General features: G+C 55.1%; 1 protein-coding gene across 9 annotated transcripts in view; it reads left to right on the forward strand.

Annotated features, from left to right (window-relative positions):
- Positions 1-23,571, forward strand: part of Rapgef1 (Rap guanine nucleotide exchange factor 1) — an 86,824-nt gene that overhangs the window by 45,597 nt on the left and 17,656 nt on the right. For 4 of the 9 annotated variants that reach the window (XM_023700272.1, XM_023700274.1, XM_023700276.1 and 1 more), the window contains 8 exons: positions 492-648; positions 10,117-10,205; positions 11,104-11,256; positions 11,622-11,742; positions 12,044-12,227; positions 12,474-12,971; positions 15,291-15,493; positions 17,155-17,313. In XM_023700272.1, coding sequence (XP_023556040.1) covers positions 492-648; positions 10,117-10,205; positions 11,104-11,256; positions 11,622-11,742; positions 12,044-12,227; positions 12,474-12,971; positions 15,291-15,493; positions 17,155-17,313 — 1,564 coding nt within the window. The remainder of the gene's footprint in view (positions 1-491; positions 649-10,116; positions 10,206-11,103; positions 11,257-11,621; positions 11,743-12,043; positions 12,228-12,473; positions 12,972-15,290; positions 15,494-17,154; positions 17,314-23,571) is intronic. The other 5 variants (XM_023700277.1, XM_023700279.1, XM_023700280.1 and 2 more) reach the window with 2 other exon arrangements.

Genomic DNA, 23,571 nt, shown 5'->3' on the forward strand with positions numbered 1-23,571 from the left:
TGAAGGAAATATTGGCTGGGTGTGGTACTGCATGCCTGTAATCCCAACACTCAGAAGGCTGAGAGTTCAAGGCCAGCCTGGGCTACACAGGAAGACCTGTCTCAAAAAGAAAAGAAAAGAAAAATATATATTGATAAATGCACATTGGCCCCCAAAAAACTGGTTCTGTGCCCATGTTATCTTTTTTTTTTTTAATTTTATTTGTGTGTGTGTGGCCAGCTCAGCCCACCAGGGGGCGGGGCTGACTGGCATGTGGTGCTCGGGGATTGAACCGCGGTCCCTGTGCTTTGCTAAGCTTGTTCTAAGCCATCTCACCAGGCCCCATGTTATCTTGAAGTGATATCGTGCTTTAGATTCTTTTTTTTTTTTTTTGGCAGAACCAGAAATTGAACTCAGACCCCTGTGCTTACCAGGCAAGCACTTATTCTACTGAGCCATCTCCTCAGCCCCTTTAGATTCATTTTTAACGTTCTCTTTTCTCTTGGCTCTAGCTCAGCCCTGTCGTCCTGCTACAGCCGAGTATACCAGAGTCTCGCCAACCTCATCCGGTGGTCAGACCAGGTAATGCTGGAAGGTGTGAACTCAGAGGACAAGGAGATGGTAACGACTGTGAAGGGCGTCATCAAGGCTGTGCTGGATGGAGTGAAGGTATGGGTGCAGGGTCTACAGGTGCTGCCAGACCACTGAAATGGGCATGCTCTGTCCCACTGCGATGCCGTCCCCCAGCCCTGGAGCATTCAGTGCTGGGATGACGGGTGCATGCCACCAGGCCTAGCTTGGGGGCTGTTTTTGCATCAGTAGTTAGCAGAATTCCCCGTGGATCAGCTGCTTCTGTCCATCTCTAGAGACTTACAGGGTGCTGGGTAGGAGAGGAAGAATTGGGCTGTATCTGTGTGAGATAGCCTGCTGTAGAACTAGTTACTGCTCAGGGCCCAGCCCATAGCGAAGACTGAGACCCACAGCAGGGGAGAAGCCGAGGACTAGAGGGCAGACCCTCATTAAGAAATGAGTTTCTGGCTGAGGAGGGAGAGAATGGAGGGCAGCACTGTGGGCAGGGGCAGGGGCGCGGTGCACAGCAGAGGGGCTGGCATGGGGCCTGGCCACCAGCCCCCCCTCAGCCTGTGGCCCTTCACAGTTCCCCTAGCTGCCCAGTGCCTTGCTGGACTCACCATGCCCAGGTATAGTAAAGTGCAGCCCCCACGGTGTGGCCGGAAGATCTGAGCCAAGTCCACAAACTAGGATTGATCTCTGTCATTCTTGATAGCGGTGCGTGCCGTGTGCTGTATGAGTTCAGCCCAGGTGGGACTATCTCCTCTTCACTCAGCAACCTGAAATTATAGCTAAGGTTATTAGTCTAGGTCAGGAGAGCTTCCTGCCCACTCATCTAGGCGATGGGGTTCCCTTGGTGCCACAGTCCTCAGGAGCCCTGGGAAACAGAACAAGGACCTTGAAGGGCTTAAGCCTCAGAGGCAGGGCTGGAAAGGCATTGCTTGGCATGACCCAGAGCTTCTAAAGGGACCCCATAAGGGGAGGCTGCTGTGACTTGCTCCCAGTAAGTGACAGGGTTGTCTACTCTCTGAGCAGTGAGTCCAAAGGGTGTGGCCCAAGGGACCTGACAGTGCCCTCTGGAATCTGGAGCACGGTCACTTCCATCACCCCATTAGGTCCTCACGGAGGCTTCTTGCTCTCCCAGGGCAGGGTGCATTGTGTCCCAAGTCATACTTCCTCAGCGGAGCCCTTGCTGTTCCTGGCTGGTCTTCTGGAAATGTTGTTTTCAAGGTTTTTTACAGGTACATTGTTTAGATCTCCTTCTCCCAAACTGATTCTGATGAGATGTTCAAAACAAACTCAGACAGATGAAAGAGGGAGACTGAGTCTACACAAGCTTTGTAAAATTTCTAGGTAGATTCTTTGTGGAATTTATAGCACTGTGGTGTCAGGTGAAGGACAGCTGAAAGAAAAACGTCTCTCTGTTTTCACAGTGACCTGGGTAAAAAGAGAGAGCGTGTTAACAGAATTTGAGCTTACTTACCAGTGTCTGAGAGCAAGTAACTTTTCCACAATTGTTTTAAAAGTATTTTAGATAGAACAAGGCTCCTCATGGTGAGGAGCTGTAGAAGTTCAGCTATTTGTTTGTTTGAGAAATGCTTTAACAAAAACATCTGTGTGGCAGCACTGGAGACAGTGGTGAGCAAAGCTAGCCCAGGCCCTTGCCACCTGAAAGGACCAAGGGCCACCAACGAGAGCCCACAGCTGTAGTGGGCAGCAGCAACGGAGGGTGGCGTGTGGGCTCAGCATGCACAGGTGGCTGGGCCACACCAGTGTGACCAGAGCCTTTCCCCCAGGGAGAAGCAGGCCAGTGCCTGGAGAACAGGCCGCGCCCGGAGCTCTTAGCAGAAGCTTCTCTAGCCAGTGTCAGTCAAGACAGGGAGGGTCGGACACCACTGCACTCACCGCTGAGTCCTCTAGGAATGGCAGCCCTGTTTACTGGATGCTTTCTGCATGCTACTCCCGCTAATAATTACAGCGTGCCGGGTGGGAGCCCAAGGGCAGCTGAACAGCAGTTGGTGGCAAGGCTGTGACTGGCCGCATTCCTCTGGACCTGGCCATGACATAGCCCGGGACTGCTGTGCCGCCCCACAGTAGGAGGAGCATCTCGGTGTCAGGCACAGCAGCACCTGTGCACAGAGGCGGCTCTGGCAGCAGCTTCAGGCTCATCACTTGTTAGGGAGATGGGGGCGGTGTGTGAAAAAATGTTTCAAAACCAGGTTACTTTTGTCCGTGCATGAGCAGCGTCATTTGCCATTTCAACCCCTTCATGAATGCCACTTGTTAGCTGAGTGACATTGGCCAGTTCACTTCTCTGAGTCCAGGGAGGTTTTGAAATACTTGCCCTCCATGCTTGAGGCAGACTGATGTAGTCACAGAGTGAGTATGTGATGAGTGGGCACCTTTGCCATGGAAACGTTAGGTTCTGGACTGGCTCGCTCTCCAGCCCTTGGTAGTGACCCTGGCTCAGGGCCACCTGACCAATTTCACTCCCTCCTGACTCTGCCCAGGGAATTTCCTCAGACGCATCACTCTGCACCCCACTCCGCTCTCTTAGGCCTGTAAGGATGCCCAAGCCAGGTGCGTGCCTGTGCCTACAGAGAGCCATCTCAAAAACTGCCGTTCAGCCATCATGCCAGAAGTGGACTGCACACCCGGAGAGCCTACAAAGAATATTTTCTCTCATTGGGTCAGCGCTAGAAAACCCAAAATTGTAGTGATTTTTTAAAGACATAACTTTGAGGGGCTTGGGAGATAGCTCAGTAGACTAAGCGCTTGCCTGGCAAGAGCAGGGTCCTGAGTTTAATCCCCAGTACTGCAAAAAAAAAAAAAAAAAAACACCTTTGGACCAGATGTGCCAGTGCATACCCTTAATCCCAGCTACTTGGGAGGCTGAGGCAGGAAGACCCCAAGTTTGAAGCCAGCCTGGGCAACTTAAGACCCTATTATAAAATAAAATAAGAAAAATTAGGCTGGAGGTGTAGCTCAGCACTTCCTGTGTTCAATGCTGGTACCTCTAAATGAACTTTTCCACTTTCATGTGTAAGAAATACAGAGAGAGACAGCAAAAGGCTGCTCTGACATTTTCAGTGGTGAGGGATGTATGTGGATCCCACCTGGTGAGTCAGAGCGGCCCCTCTGCCTCTAGCCCTCATGACTGTCCCAGCTGGCAGGGACCATGGGAATTGGTAGTTGTGCCTTTTCTCTAAGGAGGCTTTCTAGAGGGCCTTGCAAATTTGTCACTTCCATGTCATTGGCCAGAGCCTCGCTGCAGAACTGGCAGCAGCTCCCTGAGGAAGGCGGACGCCACAGGTGTGAGCTCAGCACACTGGCATTCCAAGCAAGCCCTCCTGCACTTCTTCCTGGCAGCTTTAAAATGCTTTACTAGAGGGGGGCCTGGCCCTAGCTCAGTTCTTTAAGTGGCTGCTTCGGCAAAGCTTTCAGCCTCAGGTTGCTGTAGTTCGATCCCCACAACACTCCAGCCAGCCAAACCACCCCTGAGGGCATTCGGAGCAAAAAAAAAAAATCATAATCCCTGGCAAGCACAAGGGCCTGAGTTCAATCCCGGTTCTGCAAAAAAAAAAAAAGTAAAATGCTTTACTAGGACCATGTCAAACATTACAGAAGGGAGAATGTTGGACAGGAGAGTGAGGAGCACACACAAGAAGCACGGTGCCACCAGTCCTCTCTGCTGGGCGCTGCCGGGTCTTGTCCTTCCGACCGCGAGGCGCCTGCTGCCCCTACGCCGGCACACCGGCTCTGAAGGGGCTGACCAGGGAGCAGCGTGAGCCTGCAGGCCTCACGCATTCTGTGCAGTGTACTCTTTTTTCTTGTTATTTTTGAGCTAACTTTTCTTGCCCCAAGGGTCTGGATTTGGCCTGTAAGAATCATTGCTCCTGGAAGGGAGTGGTGCCGTATGCCCATATTCCTAGCACTCAGAAGGCTGAGGCAGGAGGATGGCTATCAATTTAAGGCCAGCCTGAACCACAGAGCGAGACCCTGTCTCAAAAAGAAGAAAAAAAAAAAAAATTGTTGCTCCTAAAAATCTGACCACCTGGTTTTGGCTGGAGAAAAGCATTTGTGTGGGGCCACTTAGCATACTTCATGGCCTCTGAGTCTGAAGTGAGCCGGCCTTTCGTGTGGAAAGAGCACTGCCTCCTCAGTGAGGGCCAGGCCTCACTGGGGGTGTCCTTACTTACGATGGGGATGCTGCTAACCACAGGGTACGGCAGCGCTTCCACACCCACCAAGCCCTCCAGGGTCATGAGGTGGTAACACAGAGGTCAGGCGGGAAGATTCTCCTGCCAACTTTATGTAAAGGTGACCCCTTCATTTGAGCTCTGGTTTTCGAAGCTCTGTGTGTCTCGTGCCACGGTGGGTTTGTGGCCCTCATTCTGAAGGAGAAATTCAGGCGCACCCCTTCCCATGGCTGCTGAAGCGTCCCGCATCATTTCCAGGGCTCGCCTGAGCACCCATGTCTTCTTCCGCTTCCTCATGCTGAGGGCTGGAAAGGTACTCCACACTCAGCTTGTCTCATAGAGGTGTTTGCGTGCAGGGAGAAGAGAGATGATTTGATAATGGTTTTATTGAGATAGAATTTCCATACTACACAGTTAACCCATTAAAAGGTGCAATTTAAGGATTTTTAGCATATTCAAAGACTTGTGGGACCACCACCACAATCAGTTATAGGACACAGTGGTCTCAGAAGAAATAGCGTCACCAGCCACTATCAATACAATTATTAAAAACTGGTTAGAAGCCAGGCATTGTGGTGCATGCCCATAATCCCAACACCCAGTCGGATGAGGCAGGAGGATCACAGTGAGTTCCAGGCCAGCACAACTACAGAGGAAGGTCTCATCTCAAATAGCAGCAACAAAGTGATGATGTGACGATGATGATGATGATAAAAGTTAGTGAGATATTCGTGTTATATAGTTGTAATAATAAAGCCCCCATTCTTTATCCTTCCAGTTATCCTGTAGGAATGGGTGGTCATTTTGTAGTCATTTAAAATTCTTCCTTGCATGGCTGTGTGGTTGGTTAGGTTCTTAGCTGATGCTATGCCAAGGGTTTTTAAGCATTCTCCTGCTTGAAAGAAGACAGAGTGGAAGAGGAGGAAAAGAAACAACTCATACACAGCAGAAAGTTTTCCTATAAGAATTGTACATGATATACCTTTGTAAGTAAAAAATGATATTCATTTCTGTTTCATGCATTCAGAATTCTGGGGGTTTTGTTATTGTTTCGTTTTTTAAACTCCTAATGTGGCCTGCAGTGAGCCCTCCTTCCCGCACAGTGGTAGCCTCTTCCCACTGTGCTCTGCGCTGTGAGCTGAGCGTGTGCTGGGGCAGCGGGCTCAGCTCCGTGCCGCCGCCGCAGTGCTCCTGTAGCCTCAGGCAGTGGCCCACTGTCCCCACACATGGGCCCGCCCACGGGGAGCGCAGTCCTTTGCAGGCCTCGTCAGGACCTTTTTCAGGATGACACTGCAAGTGTTCTATCCTCACCCCAGCTGTATTACAAGCAGTGGAGACTGCCCCTCCTGCTTGGCATGGCCTCTCCTTAATCTCTGGCCCCCTTCTGTGGGTGGCACTTGAGGGCACCTCAGCTGCCAGTGTCCTGTCGCTGGCATGAGTCACCACCCTGCACCTTCAGTGCCAGGCGCCCTGCTGCTTCCCGATTGTGTCTGAGCAGGAGACGCTGCTCGTCTGCTGCCGCTGCTTACTGCCACGTGGGTGTGGACAGGAAGCTCTGCTGCTCTCCACGTAAGGCTCTGGGTGGGGCGTTGTGAACTCACACGCTGCCTGCGCGCCACACGTGGTGGCCACCCCGCCCTAGGCACTGAAGAAACACTGGAGAAAGGGCTCGTGCCACAGTGCTCTGGGCTTCAGGCCTTGCCTTGTCATCGCTGTAGGGCAAGAAGAGGACAAGTCCTGCTTCTGTCTGAGAGTCCTGGCACCATTTGGGCCCCTGAGGGAGTGAGCATGGAAATGAAGTATTGAGTATGTAGAGGACGCTTCCCAGACACCCCGAGGGTTCCAGTGCTGGGCCTCAGCGAGCCAGCGCTTCCCTGGCTGGCCGCGCACACACAGGTTCGCGCAGCTTCCCGTCTCCTGGATCTCCTGCACTGAGACTGACTGTTTCGAGGTTGGCAGTCCTGCTCAGGAATCAAGCATGGGGGAGGAGGTGCTGGACGCAAGCGCGCTCCGTTCCCTGTACGTAGGGACCCAGGCCTGGTGAGTGGACAGGAAGGCTGGTGGTGAGCGGAAGCTGCTGCCCCCTTACCAGTCTCCCCAGCCTCAGCCTGCAGACAGGATGGGCGCATTGCCGCCATCCTGCCATCATCCTAGCGTGGGAGCATGCTCAGACCTGTGCCTGGAGCTCTGAGATTCTTTTCACCATTGCTCATTAGCCAAGGTCAAAGCTGCCTTTCCAAAAAGATGGAGACCTGGTTGCAGTTGCTCTTCAACTCGGCAGCTCTGCTTCTCTGGCCCTGAGAGGGGGCTCTGACCTCACCGTCCTCGGGCTATTGATCTACCCTCTCCAGCTGGCAGGCACAGGAGGCTGCCCCCCTCAGCTACTGCCACTCTCATCCTCCCATCGTGTCCCTTCTGTGTCACCAGCTAGCGAGCTGTTCCTGAGTATGTGCATTTGCTGACAAGAAGTGTGGGCTCCCCTGCCCTGGCAGCACCAGGCTCTCCGACCTCACTATCATGTCCTCCAAGAACAAGCTCTGTGGCCTCAGAGCGGGGCGGGCCTGCCTCCGTTACAAGGTTCTGCCTCTGCAGTGAATGTGCTCTGAAGAAAATACACAGGAAGTATGAGGGTGTTCTACACCTGTCCTGGACAGCCTCACTTGGGCTTTGTTGCCAAAACGGCACACCAGGGAACCTGCCTCCCAGGGGTGTGTCTCCCCTCGCCGTTACTACGGCATCTTCCTGTATAGAGTACCAGATTCTTGGTGTGACTCTGTGACTGTGCTCTTGATGGCCACACGGCAACCTCATCAGGGTCCCTGAGGAATTACCTACTCCGTACCTGTTAATGCTTGGCCTGGGTTGTGGGACTGGTCTCACCTCGTGGTGACTGTCCTTCTGTCCTGCTCCCAAAGGCCTGATGTTCTGCTAAGGTGGAGTGGAGACATGGGCATTGCCTGCCGCCCAAAGTAAACTCTCCCACCATGCCCCACGAGTCTCCAGCTGTGATACCAGTAACAGAATTTTTCTGGAAGTTTCTGGGGGTTTTATTGGTATGTTTGATTTGTTTTCTAGGGATTGAGATTGTTGAACGAGTTCTTTTGGTTTGTCTTATTTTTTGAGACAGGGTCTCACTGTGTAGCCCAGGCTGACCTCAAATTCATAGCAATCCTCCTGCCTCAGCTTCCGTAGTGCTGGGATTACAGGCTCGTGTATGTTTGTGACACGTAGTAATTACATGTATCTTAGTATAAATACATTTTTGTGTGTCTTCATCATTTTTATTTCTCCTTCCTGTCCTGGCCCATCCCCTCCCTCTAAATCCCCTTCCTGTCCACACAATAGTCTACCTCCCTATTTCCTATCAGTTCAGTTTTATTTTACTATTTAAATGATTTATATTTTGGGTTACTCACCTAAGAAAAACCATGTGATATTAACCCTTCTGTGTCAGCCTTCTTTTACTTAACATTGTGGTTTCAAGGAGGTCCACTTTCCTACAAGTGTTTCAAATTTATCCTTTCTGGCTGAGTAGTTCTGCACTGCATAATTACATTTTTTTAGCCATTCATGTTAGTGGCTATATAGGCCATTTCCAAGACTTGACTGGTGTGAGATGGTGCTACAAACGTGCAATACATGAATCTCTATGATATGGTGACTTTGACTCTTTTGAGAGGACAACAATTTTTCCCCCTAGAGATAGGATCTCACTATGAAGTTCTGGCTTTTTTTTTTTTTTTTTTTTTTTTTTTCAGCCAACTCAGCCTACCCTGGAGGCGGGACTGGCATGGCATGTGGTGCTGGGGATTGAAGCTCGGTCCCTATGTGCTTGCCTAAGCAGGCTCGCTATTTATTTATTTATTTATTTATTTATGGCAGAACCGGGGATTGAACTCAGGCCCTTGCACTTGCCAGGCAAGCACTTATTCTACTGAGCCATCTCCCCGATCCCAAGCAGGCTCCTTAGACTACTGAGCTATCTCTGGCTTTGAACTGAACTATGTAGCCCAGGCTGACCTTGAATTCATGCAGTCCTCCTGCCTCAGCCTCCTTAGTGCTAGGATTATAGGCATCTACCACCAAGCCCAGCCAAAGGGAACCTTTTCCGTTAGCCTTGACAGTGTTGTTTTTTAAGTTCTTGATAGCTGTTCTTTCCGGGGAAAGATGGAATTTCAGTGTTGTTTTGATTTGCAGCTCTCCAATGATCATGAATATTAAATACTTTCTCTTGTACTTGTTGACCACTTATATTTCTTTTGAGAAATATATTTCAATGCCCAGTTTTTTATTGGGTCTGGAAGTTTCTATCTTATTACTACCATCAAAGCTAAAAATCTTGTAAGATCGTGACTATTGATGGTGTTTACATTCATGAGGGAATTTTTATTGTGCTTATTTTGTGGTACTGAATCCGTAGCCTTTTCACACTGGGCTGATCCTAGCCTATTTGATTTTTTTCTTTTTACTTTGTGAGACAAGGTCTTGCTAAATTGCCCAGGCTGGGCTCAAATTTGAGTTCTTCCTGTTACAGCCTCTCAGAGGACTGGGATTATGGGCAGTACCAACACACCAGCTCTAAAGAGCCCCCTTGCTATTTCTTTGCTGTCTCTGAAAGACTCTTTGCTCTGAGAACAGTGTTCACTGTGCCTCGCCTGACCCTATGGTGCAGCTCTTGTGGGTGGCATTGGTTTCCAGCAGCTTGCAGTCCTTGATTCAGGGACCTGTTACTATGTTTCCCACGCATGGCCATCGCTGCCTCTCTGTAACTCAGAAATAAGGCTCCTGCCGAAACTCTGAAGCCCCTTGGGTCACACCAGCCCTGGCGCATCATCTTCCCACTGCGCGTGAGGACTGCCTTGCCCCGGGTGTGCTCCTCGGCCACATAGGAGCAGGGTGCCCTCCCTCTAGAGCTGAGCAGAAGATGCAGAGGCAGCGCTGTGGAGACAGAAGTACATCGAGACCCAGTTAGGCCTTGGTTGCACCGTCTCGCACATCCGGACGGCTTTAGAGAACTGAAAGTGCAGGTCGCCCCTGCCCCGCGGCTGGAGAGCTCTTTCTACTGGGCATTCAGCGCATGCACTGACCTCAGTCATTTCAGGCTAGGGGCCTTGCGCTTTCCCTTCCAAGAGGAAGTAAGTACCGTGCTGCCTTTGAAACCTCTTGACTTGCCGCAAAGGTGCTTTTGGAGATCAGGGGACTTCCTAGAAGTTGTGCACCTTACCTAAGACAAATAGCCTTAGGGTATTGGGGTAGGCTGTGTGAAAACGTGTAGCAACAAATGTGAGGCTCAGGCTGGAGGACAGGCAGGCTACCGGCCTCCTGGGGACAGCTTGGGGTGTCACTGCGTCTCTCTCATTGGGTACAGGAGCTGGTCAGGCTGACCATCGAGAAGCAGGGCCGGCCATCTCCAACGAGCCCAGTGAAGCCCAGCTCCCCAGCCGGCAAACCTGATGGGTGAGTATACCCAGGCTCTTGCAGCAAGGCAAGTAAGGGGCGTGAGGCGGCTGCGGGTCTCGAGAGGGAGCCAGCTCCCCATCTCAGTCAGAAATCTGAGTGAGTTCCTGCTGCTTTAAAGTGTATGGAGCCTACATTGATGTGAGGTGTTTCCTCGCCCCCATGAGTGTCGTGTCCCATGGAACTGTTCCCTCTCCTCTCTGGACAGGGACAGTGGGCAGTGCTCCCGGAACACAAGCTGTGAAGCACTAGGTGAGCGCAGCAGCTTCCCGGGGCTGGGAGACGCTGGCCTTGAGTGCTGCTCAAGTCATTAGCCGAGTGATGCGGCCAGATCTCTTATGGTCCACACCTCCATCACCTTACCTGCAAATGAGGCCAAGAGCTCAGAAAGATGGGCTGGGGACAGGGTCTCCACAGGGCAGAGATGTGGCAGGGCAGAAGCCGCCTCGCTGTGTCCCTGGGGCCTTGCGGCTAACAGGCAGCTGTGCCCTGCTGCAGATCACTATGACCCCGACTACGAATTCCTGCAGCAAGACCTCTCTAACGCAGACCAGATACCTCAGCAGGTGGCCTGTAACCTCAGTGTCCTGGGAAGGAGCCACCTGCAGCCAGTTGGCCCTTCCTGAGTGATGGCCAAGGGCTCTGATTTTAGGGACTTGACTCAAGGGCCCTTTGGGTTTTTATTATCAGCTTCATCAAGAGAGAAAGGCCAGGGTGCAGTAGGCATTTTAAAGCCACAGGACCCAGCATAGAGCACTAGCTCAGAGTCCGTCCTGATGGGCAGCCCAAGGCTTAGAGTGGGGGACCCAGCCAAGATGTGATTTTCATCAGGGACAGGCCCCTCATGCCCTCACTCTCTCGGAACTCCTGTGACCCCGCATTCCTTTCTTCTTTCCAGCCAGCCTGAGCTCCCCCTGACTGACCGAGAGATGGAGATTCTAAACAAGTCGACAGGGGTGTCGCCAGCGGCCGAGGTGCTCCCAGATGCTGCAGATGAAGAGGTTGCACCCCCCAAACCTCCTTTGCCTGGCATCCGGGTGGTGGATAACAGGTGACTGTTTCTCTAGCATCTGCTCTGCTTGTGAGACGGTGTGGGGGTACCAATAGGAAAAGCTGGGGCTCAATCCTCATTCCTTAGACACTCTGAGGTTCAACCCCCAGGGCCTTTGCATCCCCTTGGAGTGCTCCTTAGTAGCTTGCATTTTCACCCCCACTGAGGGAGCAGGAAAGGACTGCTCTGGGGTTTGTTCTTTTTGTATTTATAATTTTACTTTGGTGGAAAGGGGCAGGTTGGAGCTAAGGTATGAAAATCAGGTATGGAAAGCCTGGTAATGAAGGGGCCCTTCCTGTGTCCAGTACCTTAAAGGGCCCTTGTTTGTGCTGTCTGGTTTGCCTGGATGTTTTGGTCTCTTCCAGTCCACCAGCACTGCCACCCAAGAAAAGACAGTCGGCGCCATCCCCAACCCGTGTGGCTGTGGTGGCCCCAATGAGTCGAGCCACCAGTGGCTCTAGCTTGCCTGTTGGAATTAACCGGCAGGTAACGCAGCCCCAGTCCCAGGTAGGGGTAGGTGAGGGTGGTGGGGGCAGAGTTTGCAGGTGGTCACCTCTCCAGGGAGGGGTGGACATCCCCATGGCTAGAGCCACAGGACGGCCCCTCAAGGACATCCCTCGCATAGTCTCTCCCCGGTGCTGTTCTGTCTGTGCGTGGCATTCAGTGCTGATGGCAGTGGTGGCTCTGACCTTGGCGGCTCCTTCCAAGTCAGAGTCCTGATGGCCCTGCCCAGGCTCTGCTGGAGTCTCCCAGAAACCCCTTGAGCTTGTTTCCTTTCTCTCCCAAGGACTTTGATGTAGACTGTTACACACAGAGGCGACTGTCAGGTGGCAGCCACTCCTATGGTGGGGAGTCACCGCGCCTGTCCCCCTGCAGCAGCATGGGCAAGCTCAGCAAGTCTGATGAGCAGCTCTCCTCTCTGGACAGGGACAGTGGGCAGTGCTCCCGGAACACAAGCTGTGAAACACTAGGTGAGCGCAGCAGCTTCCCGGGGCTGGGAGACGCTGGCCTTGAGTGCTGCTCAAGTCATTAGCCGAGTGATGCGGCCAGATCCCTTATGGTCCACACCTCCATCACCTTACCTGCAAATGAGGCCAAGAGCTCAGAAAGATGGGCTGGGGACAGGGTCTCCACGGGGCAGAGCTGCGGCAGGGCAGAAGCCGCCTCGCTGTGTCCCTGGGGCCTTGCGGCTAACAGGCAGCTGTGCCCTGCTGCAGATCACTATGACCCCGACTACGAATTCCTGCAGCAAGACCTCTCCAACGCAGACCAGATACCTCAGCAGGTGGCCTGTAACCTCAGCCCTTTGCCAGAGTCCCTGGGGGAGTCTGGATCTCCATTTCTCAGCCATCCTTTCCAGTTGCCACTTGGCAGTTGTCCCCAGCCTGAGGGCCCCACAGCCACAGGGCTGCAGACGGACACCCCACCCGCCCTGCCTGAGAAGAAGCGCAGGAGCGCAGCCTCGCAGACCACGGACAGCTCCAGCTGCAGGGCATCCTATGAACGGCACCCCTCGCAGTACGACAACATCTCAGAGGACGACCTGCAGAGCTCCACGCTGGCCCCATCCATCCCCTACTCGCCCATCGCTCTCGTGCCCTTCCAGCAAGGAGGTTCCTCAGCACCCTTGGAGTTTGTGGGTGATTTCACCACCCCTGAATCAGCAGGTGACCCTGAGAAGCCACCTCCTCTGCCGGAAAAGAAGAACAAACACAGTAAGCTCATGTCGAGCCCTGGGCAGGGAGACACTTGCCCACTGAGCGTGGCGGTGCTGTGTGCAGTTAGCTTGTAACCCAAGCAGACAGTGCTTCATAGGACACTGGATGCTGCCCACGTGGCCCTGCGGGGAGCCCAGTGCCACCATCCCAGGTGGCTGTCACTCCTGGTGGTCATTCCCTAAAGCCCGATAAGCTGGCCTCTTCTTAGGTCTCTGTAAAACCCCAGGCCTGGCCCCCAGAGCCCAAGTGCTTCTCCTCTTTAGATGGCAGTCAGTTGGCCCTGAATACACAGTGACAAAAGGGAAGAATGTCACAGCACACAGGACAGTGTTGTACAACATTTGTGCAGAGGGAGGTGGATATAAGCAGAACTGGCCTGGCTTACTGACTTTCCACTAAGTAGCGTAGTTCTCCAAGAGTCCCTGTGTAGAGACATGCTGGGTCCATGCCAGGTGTATGCTGTCCCCCCTCAGGCAGCACAGGGCCAGAGATGGGCGGCATGCTCAGAATGCCCGGCGTCTGGCATGTTTCGCTAGGTGATGTATGTCCAGGCCCAGGGTGGATTGGAAGCCTGAGTATGTACAGTTGGGTATTTTTTGGATGTGAATTTGCAACAGGATCACTAAGCGAGGTTTTGGGGGATTCCGGTTCCTCCTGGCTCCGCCCCACCCTGCTGCCCTGCAGGCATCTTGCATCCTGTGTCTTTGCCTTTCTGCAGCCCTGGCACCTCTGATTTTCCCTGGTGTGTGTAGTCACAATGGCCCACAGCCCAGGCCCCAGAAGAGCGCAGCTGCAAACTAGGTAGACCAGAGGTCACCAGGGAGGGCGGCCCCAGCTTGTCGGACCCACAGGATGGCCTCAAGGCCAGAGGGCCATGGAGGGTGATAGCTGCCAAGGTGGCACCATGTCCCTGGCTCCTCGTGGGTGTGGCCCATCTGGTGCAGTGGCCTCAGTTGGATGGTCCCCAGCTGGAGGGAGAGCTGGCTCCCCCCAGGGCTGATGATGTCCCACCTGTCTGTCACACACCAGTGAACCGGGTACTGGTAGCGGACTCAAGGAACGCGGTAGGAGTTGAATGGTTCCTTCTGGGCCCCACCTTCTGCCCCAGCCAGTGTTTGAGGGGCCCAGAAGAAATGTCCTGCCCCTGTGCCATCTCCCTCAGCCCCTGGCTCTGCCCTTCTAGATTGCCTGATTTCTGTTGTCCGGGAAGCCCCGACTCTGGGGGTCAGAAGAGTTTTCCCACAATGGTCTGCTGTGCTGCTTTCTTGGCATCTTAATTCCAGCTCCACCTGCCGTGTGCTTGTGGCACTGTGACATGGCCACTGAGGGAACACCAGCTCAGTGGTGGCTGAGCCAGCCCTGCCCTCTCCGTGCTGACCTACGTCTTTGTTTCCCACCCCGGGGGACATTTGTGTCCCAGCTTCAGTTGTCACCTTAGCTCCTCTGTGAGTCAGTCCATTGGTACAGGCTCCTAAACAAGTGTCCAGAGGCCAATAGCCTCTTTCCCCTAGCATTGACCCTATATGTAGATGGGGACTGTCCCTGCTGTAGATGCCAGGGGACATGTGCAGAGTGTCAGGATGCCAGTGTGTGGGTGCTCTGCCACAGGCAGTCCTTCTGTGAACACAGGGATGGAAGGAAAGGCTTTGGCTCCAGGCCACCCTCCCTGCTCTGTAAGGACACCAGGTAGTTGTACACAGGGTCGCCCATACCCCCTGGGTCTGACAGCAGCAGAGCTCAGATCTCGAATCTTGACATCAGGAATAGAGAGCCACACCAGCGTTGTGGAGCAGTGCCCATGGAGCTAAGCTGCTCTCCGACTTCTCACGTCTCCAGGCGGGGAGGCCCCTGGCTGGTAGCTGTCATCCTGCGTGGACTGGAGCCTGGCCTGCTGGGGCCACATGAGGCAGGCAGCTATGCAAGAGGCAGAGCTTAACATTAGGACGCAGGACGACAGGCTGGACTTCCCATAAGGACAGCTAGATGGGACCCTGGGTCCAGCGGCTAGCATTTCCCTGCACCACGGCTGCACGGCAGACTCGCTCTAGGCTCCCTGCCCTGGCTCCTGAGGCCCCAGGGATGCAGCACCTCCTGGTGGAGCAAGGCAGGGGACCCTGTTGAGCCTGTTTTCTGAGGTCCCACCGAACACCCCACCCACCACCCCCCTGCCCTGCCTGGGGCATGCTCTGAGTTCAGGACTTCTGCACAATGACCCTTGACACCCTCAGTGTCACCCGCATGGTACCCTGCCCCAAGAGTCCCTGTGTATTGCCTGCCCCCTCCACCCTGCCGACTCCAGCGCCCCTGTGCCTGCAGTGCTAGCCTATATGCAGCTGCTGGAGGATTACTCGGAACCTCAGCCCTCCGTGTTCTACCAGACGCCGCAGAGTGAGCACATCTACCAGCAGAAAAATAAGATGCTCATGGAGGTGTATGGCTTCAACGATTCCTTCAGTGGTGGGGACTCCACACAGGAGCTGGCTCCGCCACCCGCCCTGCCCCCCAAGCAGCGGCAGCTGGTAAGCAGCCCCACCCCACCCTGCTGCCCGGTGCTGCAGGGTGCCTGGCGCTCCCAGTCCTACCAGACCTCTGCACCCACCCTGGCAGAGCCTGCCCCTTCCTGAGAGGCGCCACGCAGCCGCAACAGGCTGTGCTGTGAATGTCTGCTTTCTGTGCTGATGATCTCCTGTATTTTCCTTTCTTTCTTGACTCCAACATAGACCTCCTAGAAAGGAGAGGCTCAGTCAGAGCACAGGGCCTGTCTGCGCGCAGCCGTCTGTGGACTCCATTTCCATAACTGCCTGACTGAAGTGGCTTCCACCCCACCCCTGGCCAGAGACAGCCCCTAGAGAACAGAGCTGCTCAGTGCTGTGGCCCCATCCTCTGAAACACCTGTGTCAGGGTCCTGCTGGGGAGCAAGGTGGGGACAGGCAGGCAGTTGGGGGCTTTGGGGACAGTCTGTTGGCTCCTCCAGCCCTTTGCTTTTTGCTACCAGTTGCTGGACCTGGATCTGAGCCTCTGGTCCAGCTGTGCTGCCCAGGAAGGGTAGTGCTTATTCCACCTCATCTGGTGGCTTTCAGACCAGAGAAGGACCTGCTGCTCTGAACAAGGCCATTTTTTTAGTCCATTGCAAGGGCATGAAGATGCTGCCTGTCCTCTCTGGAAGGCAGCTGCAAACTCTAGGACAAATAGCTCTGGTTGTTCTATGTAACCAACCAAGGCTCAACCTGGTCAGGGAGTCCTGAGCCAAGCCATCCTTCCATGGACTCTGGCCGACCCGAGCCTGGTCTCCCTTGAATCGGAGGCCTTGGGGTCAACCCTGTCTCTCATAAGCCGGGTCCCAGGCTGCTCCAAGTCTCAGCTCTTCACCTGCCCGGTACAGGGCACAACATGTGAATCCAGGCTCCTCTGAGACTACTCCCAAAGGATCTTACGCAGAGACATAGGCTTGGCCTGAGACCTCCCCAACCCAAAGCATTTGGTCAGAGCCTACTTGTGCCGAGCCAGATGGCACTGGAGCTGCTAGTGCACTCATGGGTGTCCCCAGACAGCACATGAGGCATGTGCTCGGTGGCTGTTCTGAGGGAACTGCCACACTGGCAGGACAGGGTGTGGCTGGCAGCTCCTGAAGTCGCCAGGCTGGCACAGCCGCCTCCATGTAGCTCCCACAAGCCTGGCATCCCACTGTCAGTAAACTGAGGCAGAGAGACTCACCCTAAGGCCCACACTGTGCCCAGTGCCCAACCCTTGCTCATAGGCCAAGCATCCCACCTTGATCCATGACGGGGCATGCACACACCAGAGGAGTCGGATCCGTGGTGCAGACGGAGCTGCCTGCCGTCATCGTGCTTGCTGGCCGCCCCACCCAGGAGCCGCCCCTGGCAAGCCCTAGCCAGCAGGTGGTCAGGGGCTCGATCCCCATAGAGGGGCGTAGAGCCCGGCATCTCTGCAGGTCTGTGCGGCTCCAGTCCGATTGTCCTCTGGCCAGTGCTCACCTTCTGACTCCATCTTGAGGAAGTGAAGCAGGGTCCTCTGTTGCCAGGCCACCTTTGGCAGATGTCCCTGACCTCTGGTGTGTACAGCGAGTCCTCAGGACCAGGGAGCAGCCCCTGGCTGGGCTTTCCGCGCTGACCACTCTCTGCTTTCTCCTCCCTGCCTTCTCTCTCGCCCTTCTGCCCAGCAGGCCTCCTATGCTGCTTCTTCCTTCTCCTCTGTCTCCCACTGTGTCCAGCAAACTAAAGTGGCCTTCACCCCCGATGACGGCAGTGCCACTCAGGGCCTCAGTGTGTCCATGTCTAACTCCTTTCTCAGCCGGCACGGCAGCTTGCCCGTGCCCTCGGTGAGTCGCTCCCTGCTGTTCCCTCCAGATGTAGCTGGCCCTGCCCCTGCAGACTGCACGGGGTGAGCGGGAAGCACCAGGGAGGGCTTGTGGGAGCTCTTGGGGAACCAGGAGGAGTACAGAGAGAGAAGCAGTCAGGTTGGTGTCCAGCACAGGGCTGTTTCAGCCCTCCTTGGCCTGGGATCAGCCTTGTGATGTCCTACGCAAGAAGCCAGGCCCCGGACAGCTTGAGGCTGAGGACCATATTCTCAGTTATTAGTCCGATGCCCCAAGCTTGGTGTCTTAGAATAGCAGAAACCACTTGCTTGTTCTTGCCTAGGGCACAGGCCAGGGGAACATCGTGCTAATCTGGCCCAGGCCTGGCTGATCTGGGCTGTATCTGCTGCCACCTCTAGGACTTCACCGGGACAGTTGGTTTGTCTGTCACCTCCATCAGACTGGCCTGGGCTTGTTCTCTGGCAACTGGCAGGATTCCAAGGAACACAGAGATGGGTGCCAGGTGCCCTGCGGCCTAAGCTCCTAGATGACACAGTGTCCCTAGGTGAGGCCCCACCTGCCCCACAGCAGGAGGTGCTGTAGCCACAGTGCAGAGCACAGGCCTGCACAAGTGGGTTCCAGTCACTGTCCGTGTATGAGGACAGAGCCACCGTTCTCACTGCAGGCTGCGTCGGGCCAGAGCCAGGTGACCGCTGTCCTCCTGACTGTCTGTTCCATGCAGCCCTGAGCAGCAGAGCAGAGGCAGAGCCAGCTCTGCCCCCTTGCTATCACTCTGGCCACAGTGGCTTGCTCTTCCTTCCCAGCCTCCATATCTGTCTCTGGATTGTGATGGGAAGGGTTTGACAATTCCCCCCAGGCACCCATGCACATAGTGAGCTTACAAGAGGAAAGGGACTTGGTTCTGGCCCATGTTCTGGTCCCAGTGGAGTGAATGACTTCATCTGCCTGCACCGCCATCCCCCACCGGATATGGAGAGCAGGTGGATGGGGCGACCTGATAGAGCTGTCCAAGGACCCCAGCTGGCTTGGTTTTCTCTCAGACCCTTTTACCAGGATTTCAGTCCACGCCCAGGGCCAGGACAGCCCTGGCTAGAGTGAGGACCGTGGAGTGTGTCCTCCACGTGTGCTCAGGTCTCTCTGGGCCCCGGACAGCCCGGCTTGCTGGAAATGCTGAATGCTGCCTGTGCACGCCAGCCATCACGCTCCACGCATCACGCACATAGCTTTTAGGTGGCCCTTGCTCTTGACTGCTTCTTGCTCCAGCTGTGAGCAGGAGCATGGGCATCCTGAATTTCTGTGCATCCCCTTTGAGCATGTGACCCTTAGAGGGGTACAAACAGACTGCACCATATACCACAGAATTACAGAAAAACCAAGGGCATTTAGGTTTGATTGGAGAAAGCTGTGTTGGGGTTTCCATCCCTGAACCACAGAATATCCCAGCACCTTTTGTGCACGGCATTGCGTGCTCAGCACCGGCGCGAGGGAGGTGCTGAGGGGCTGAGCGGCTGAGGAAGCTCTGCCGGTGCCGTAAGCCTTTGGAGCCCCTGTCCTCTGAGGTTCTGAGTCCCTAGAGACGCGGCTTGCTGGGGCCCTGGCATTTCCTCTGGTTAGATTCTTCTCTGAGCCCAGACATGGTTTTGAATTGCTAGTGTTAGCACCTCTGGACTCCTGAGTCTCCTTGTTCTGGTTCCCCGTCCCATGTCCAGCCCAGCATGGAGCTCTGAGGGGCACCCCAGGAATGCAACTGGGTCCAATCTGAAGACACCTCTCAGGTTCTTAGCAGTGATTTTTTTTTTTTTTTTTTTTTTAATGTATATGGTACAGGGTCTCACTATATAGCTCAGACTCATAGTGGTCATCTTGGCTTTCAGCCTCATGAGCACTGGGATTACAGGCATGTACCACCATACCTGGACTCGGTCGCTGACTTTGTGGGCCCCACCGTCCCTTGAGCCCACACACTGGGTAGGAGCACCGGGCAGTCCCTGCCCTCCCCTCTGCCCAGTGGAAGCGCCCACTCAGTGGGGTCTTAGCTCCCAGTCTTCTGGAAAGCCGACAAACACCCGTTAAAAGCAGCTTGACAGAGAATGTGCAATCTGGGAGGCAGGAGGTAGTGAGAAGAGGAGCCTGGGAGGCTGGCCTGTCTCGATTCCTTGGCTGACCTCAGTGTGCCGTGTACCCTGCAAGTCACTTCCTATCCTGGATGTCCCATCACAGCACTGCGGGCTCCTGTGCCTTCCTCCACTGCAACTGTCTTCTTCGGGCTGCCTTTCTGCTAGTAGACAGCAATGGCTGAGCTCACCTAGAGAGGCGGAGTGCTGGAAGCCACTGTCCACACCTCTTCTCTGTCTTGGCTTCCGAGTGATCCTGCGTAAGCAAACAGCAGGCAGGCCCAGTGTGACCAAAGTGCCCAGGGACCAGTATGTGTTATTTTTAATTAGATTTTATTGGTATATTTTAAGTACAATAGCAATCACATTCATCTTAGAGCATTTGTGCCCATACGTGATACAGCTTCATTTTTGTTTTTGTGGTTTTTTGGTACCAGGAATTGAACTCAGGACCTTGCGCTTGCCAGGCAGAAGGTGTGCTGCTGAGCTGTCCCCAGCCCTGGAACTTCATATGCTTAGGTTTTTCCTCGGTGCTTCTCGGAGCCGTCTTGCTCCGGAGCATGGCGTCTGGCCTGCCTGCTTTCTGGGTTTCCATGGCCATGTGGAATGGTCTGCACGGGCTCCTCAGAGGGAAGTTGGGTGTCTGCACCCGCTGTCCCGCACGTGGCTCCCCCAGTCTGATGGAGCACGCGTGCTAGTGGGGGCTCCGGGGTGGGACACTGGCTCCTTAAACCCCCACCCCGGGGTTCCAAGCCCAGCAAGCCTACAGGGCCGGCTCTGATTTCGGGGTCTCTGGCCATTATTAGTCCATAGACTCCTCTCCATGCCAAACTCGGGCTCCCCAAGATCAAGAATTGGGTCCCCAGGGCCCAGCACAGGACAGGAAAGTGCATTCACACTTGTGTGGCTCTGAGTATTCTGCTGCCAGGCAGGAGATGGAAGTGTCATGGTGTCACAGCAGCTTGGCATGTGTGAGCCGTGCTCATGACACACAGCCCTCGGGTCCCGCCACGCTGCCCACGCCCACCGAGGCCGCCAGTGTGCTCCCACTCAGCTCCACAGCCAGGCAAGCACTGTACCTGCAGAGCCAGGGCCCACGCTGGCGTCGTCCTGTGAGCCCCACTCGCTGCAAGCCCGTGACCATGTCCCCAACCTCCTTGCAGAGAGTCCTCTCACACACACCTGCTCTCTTCTCTATCCTCGACCTTCCTGGAGCCCCACCTTCACATTTTGTCCCCCGCTGCAATGTGAACCCGAGCATGCCGTCCAGCTCCCTCGTCTGCCCGGGGGATGGGTGGCGGATGCCAGGGGTTTTCTCCTCATTCTCCTACTGCTTCTCGGGAGTGCAGTCCTCAGACAGGGTCTGAGCCTTAGACAGCTGTGCCTCAGTGCTGGCTGGGGATGGGCTGCATGGTGCTGCCACATGGCTGAGCCAGCTGGAGAATATATATATATATATTAATTACAGGGTCTCACTACACAGATTGGACTCGTAGTGATCTTTCCTGATTTTCAGCCTCCCAAGCGCTGGGATTACAGGCTCGCGCCACCGTGCCCCGTCTCAATGGCTGTCTCAGCGCGCCCTGGGGGTGGGGCCAGTACGACAGGCGTGGGATCGAACCCCCCCCCCCCCCCCGGCCCTGCGTCTGCCTGAGCAGGAGCTTTAATCCCCTGAGCTGTCTGGCCAGCCCAGCTGGAGAATGTTGATGTCTGCAGAGCAGTGAGCAGTGACAGGGAGAATGGGAGACTTTCCCCAGCCCACAGTGTTCTTTCCAGCACTTCTAGTGTCTGGCCTGACACTGCTGCTCCCCGACAGCCTCCCGCCCCCTGAGGCAGCCTGGCTGCGGTCTTCCTCCTTCCTTCTCTGCAGACCTGAGAGGCCCTGGCTGCAGGGTTACTTGCCATCTGTGTCAGCCTGAAACTCACCGCTGCTCCCACAGGCATGGTGCGTCCTCCCTGTGCTGCCCTTCCTGAGACCCAGGCTGCCACCGTGCACCACACGTCTGCATACTGGGGACAGCTGAGAGCTGGGGGTGGGGACTGGCTGCCTCAGCTCCAGGGGCTCCCAGAGGCCTCCTCTTTGCTCCGAACTTTCCGCTGCCATCTGCAGCTACAGGTCTGAGAACTCCTTGCTCATGCTTCCAGTATGCTTTGACCCCACCCTCAATGCTCAGGGCCACAGCCTGGTCAGGGAGCAGGTGACCTGCCCCTCGGAAGGAGTGCCCCCCTCCACACACACGGGAGTCTGCCTCTCGTCCCAGTGCTCACCCCTGGTCTTCATGCACAGACTTCCCTACAGCTCTGGGCCTGAGCGTCCCCCTACCACACCGCTGAAATCCAAGGGCATAGAAATAGCTGCACTAGGTTGCCAGGACTGTTTGCTTGCTTGCTTGTTGTTATTTTTTTTTCTTCAATGTATTTGTTTATTACAGAGTCTCACTATGCAGCTTGGACTCATAGTGATCTTCCTGTTTTCAGCCTCTCCAGCACTGGGACTGTGGCCCTCAGCCCACCCTGGGGGCGAGGCTGGCACAGCATGTGGTGCCAGGGTCCCTGCACTTGCCTAAGCAGGCACTTTGTCCACTGAGCTATCTCACCAGCCCATTTGCTTGCCTTCTGACCCGTAAACAGTCTCTCCACAGAGAGCTGGTGCTATGCCAGAGCCAGGGGACAGACTCGAGCCTCCCCGGAGGCTCTGTGACCTGGGTCACAGTGACCCTCTTGGGAGAAGAGATGCCCTCTACCTTTATGCTCTCCTCCACTGCCCAGAACTCTCCAAGGCAAAACATGTTCTTTTACATCCTTGATTTTAGAATTTTCGAATGATTAAAGAACTGCACTAGAGAGTTTGTCTAAACCAGGAAGGGCTACTAGGGCCTGACGTGGCTCGTGTCATCGCCTTCTCAGTACAGCCAGTGCTCTGGCCCTTCTCACAGTGACCCACATACACACTTCTCCCATTCTGGAGCGACAGCCGGCCCGTGGCAGGTCTCAGGCCCGAACCTGGCACTCAGCTTTGGGACCCTAGCTTTTGTCCGTACATAGTTACTAGTTAACAGAGCAACAGCAAAGGAGAGCCTGAGCTCATGCAAAGGCAGGCTTGCCACCAGACTCCCAGACCCGGGCCGGGGAGGAGGAGACCTGAGTGAGGAGGGGCCTGGTCAGTGCCCTCCCGGTGTCCTAGAGGGGACTGTCCCATTGCCAGGTGGCCATGTAGAGTGCTCAACTGCTTAACAGCTTGTTTCCTTTGAAGGCAGATTGGCTAGGCCTGAGCCTGGCCGGCGCTGGGTGGTGCGGGATGGGATGCGCTGCAAGGAGGGAGCTGCACCATGCTGCAGAGCCGCTTCTCAGGGCTCTTCACAGATGAGGGGTGATCTCAGCCTCCCCTGCTCAGCGGGTCCACCTGCGCACAGGGCCTTTCCCAAGCCTGGCGGTCACCCCAACCTGTGCCTGGCACCTGGGGCTTCCTGCTGCCAGAGCAGTGCAGAGACATGACTCGAGGACTCCGCTCTGCTTGGGAGATCTGCCTCCCGCCGAGGCAGCACAGGGCCCATCCAGTCCTATATCCCCGTCAGGACCTAAGGTAGACACAGTGTTGCTGAGAACAGGCCCCTGGCCGCCTCCAGAGGCTTTGCCTTCAACAAGTGGCCCACGGGCTAGCCCACAAGGGTACCCACCAACCTCTGCCGGCCCCTGCCACCCCATGCCTCCATGCAGGTCACTGTGGAGCCCAGGCTTGCCTCAAATTTGGGGATCCTCCTGCTTTAACCTCCCAAGTGCCAGGATTACAGGCAGGCAATAGTGCACCAAAATGTTTTTATAAACTCTGAAATCAGATCTTGTCAAAAGAGCTGGTTGTGAGGCCAGGGAGATGGCTCAGCAAAATAAACACTTCCCTGGCAAACGCAAGGGCCTGAGTTCAATCCCCGGTTCCACAAAAGAAAGGCGGGGGGGTGGGTGCTCTAGGGCTGTGGGCTTAGCCCCGGTTCCACAAAAGAAAGGGGGGGTGCTCCAGGGCTGTGGGCTTAGCCCCGGTTCCACAAAAGAAAGGGGGGGTGCTCCAGGGCTGTGGGCTCAGGTAAGGGCCGAGGTGGGCCTGGAGCACACCTCAGTCTCCCCAGGCCACCAGCGGAGTGGGTACAGGATA

Source organism: Octodon degus, unplaced genomic scaffold (assembly GCF_000260255.1).
Source record: "Octodon degus isolate 3935 unplaced genomic scaffold, OctDeg1.0 scaffold00123, whole genome shotgun sequence".
Taxonomy (NCBI): Eukaryota; Metazoa; Chordata; class Mammalia; order Rodentia; family Octodontidae; genus Octodon; species Octodon degus.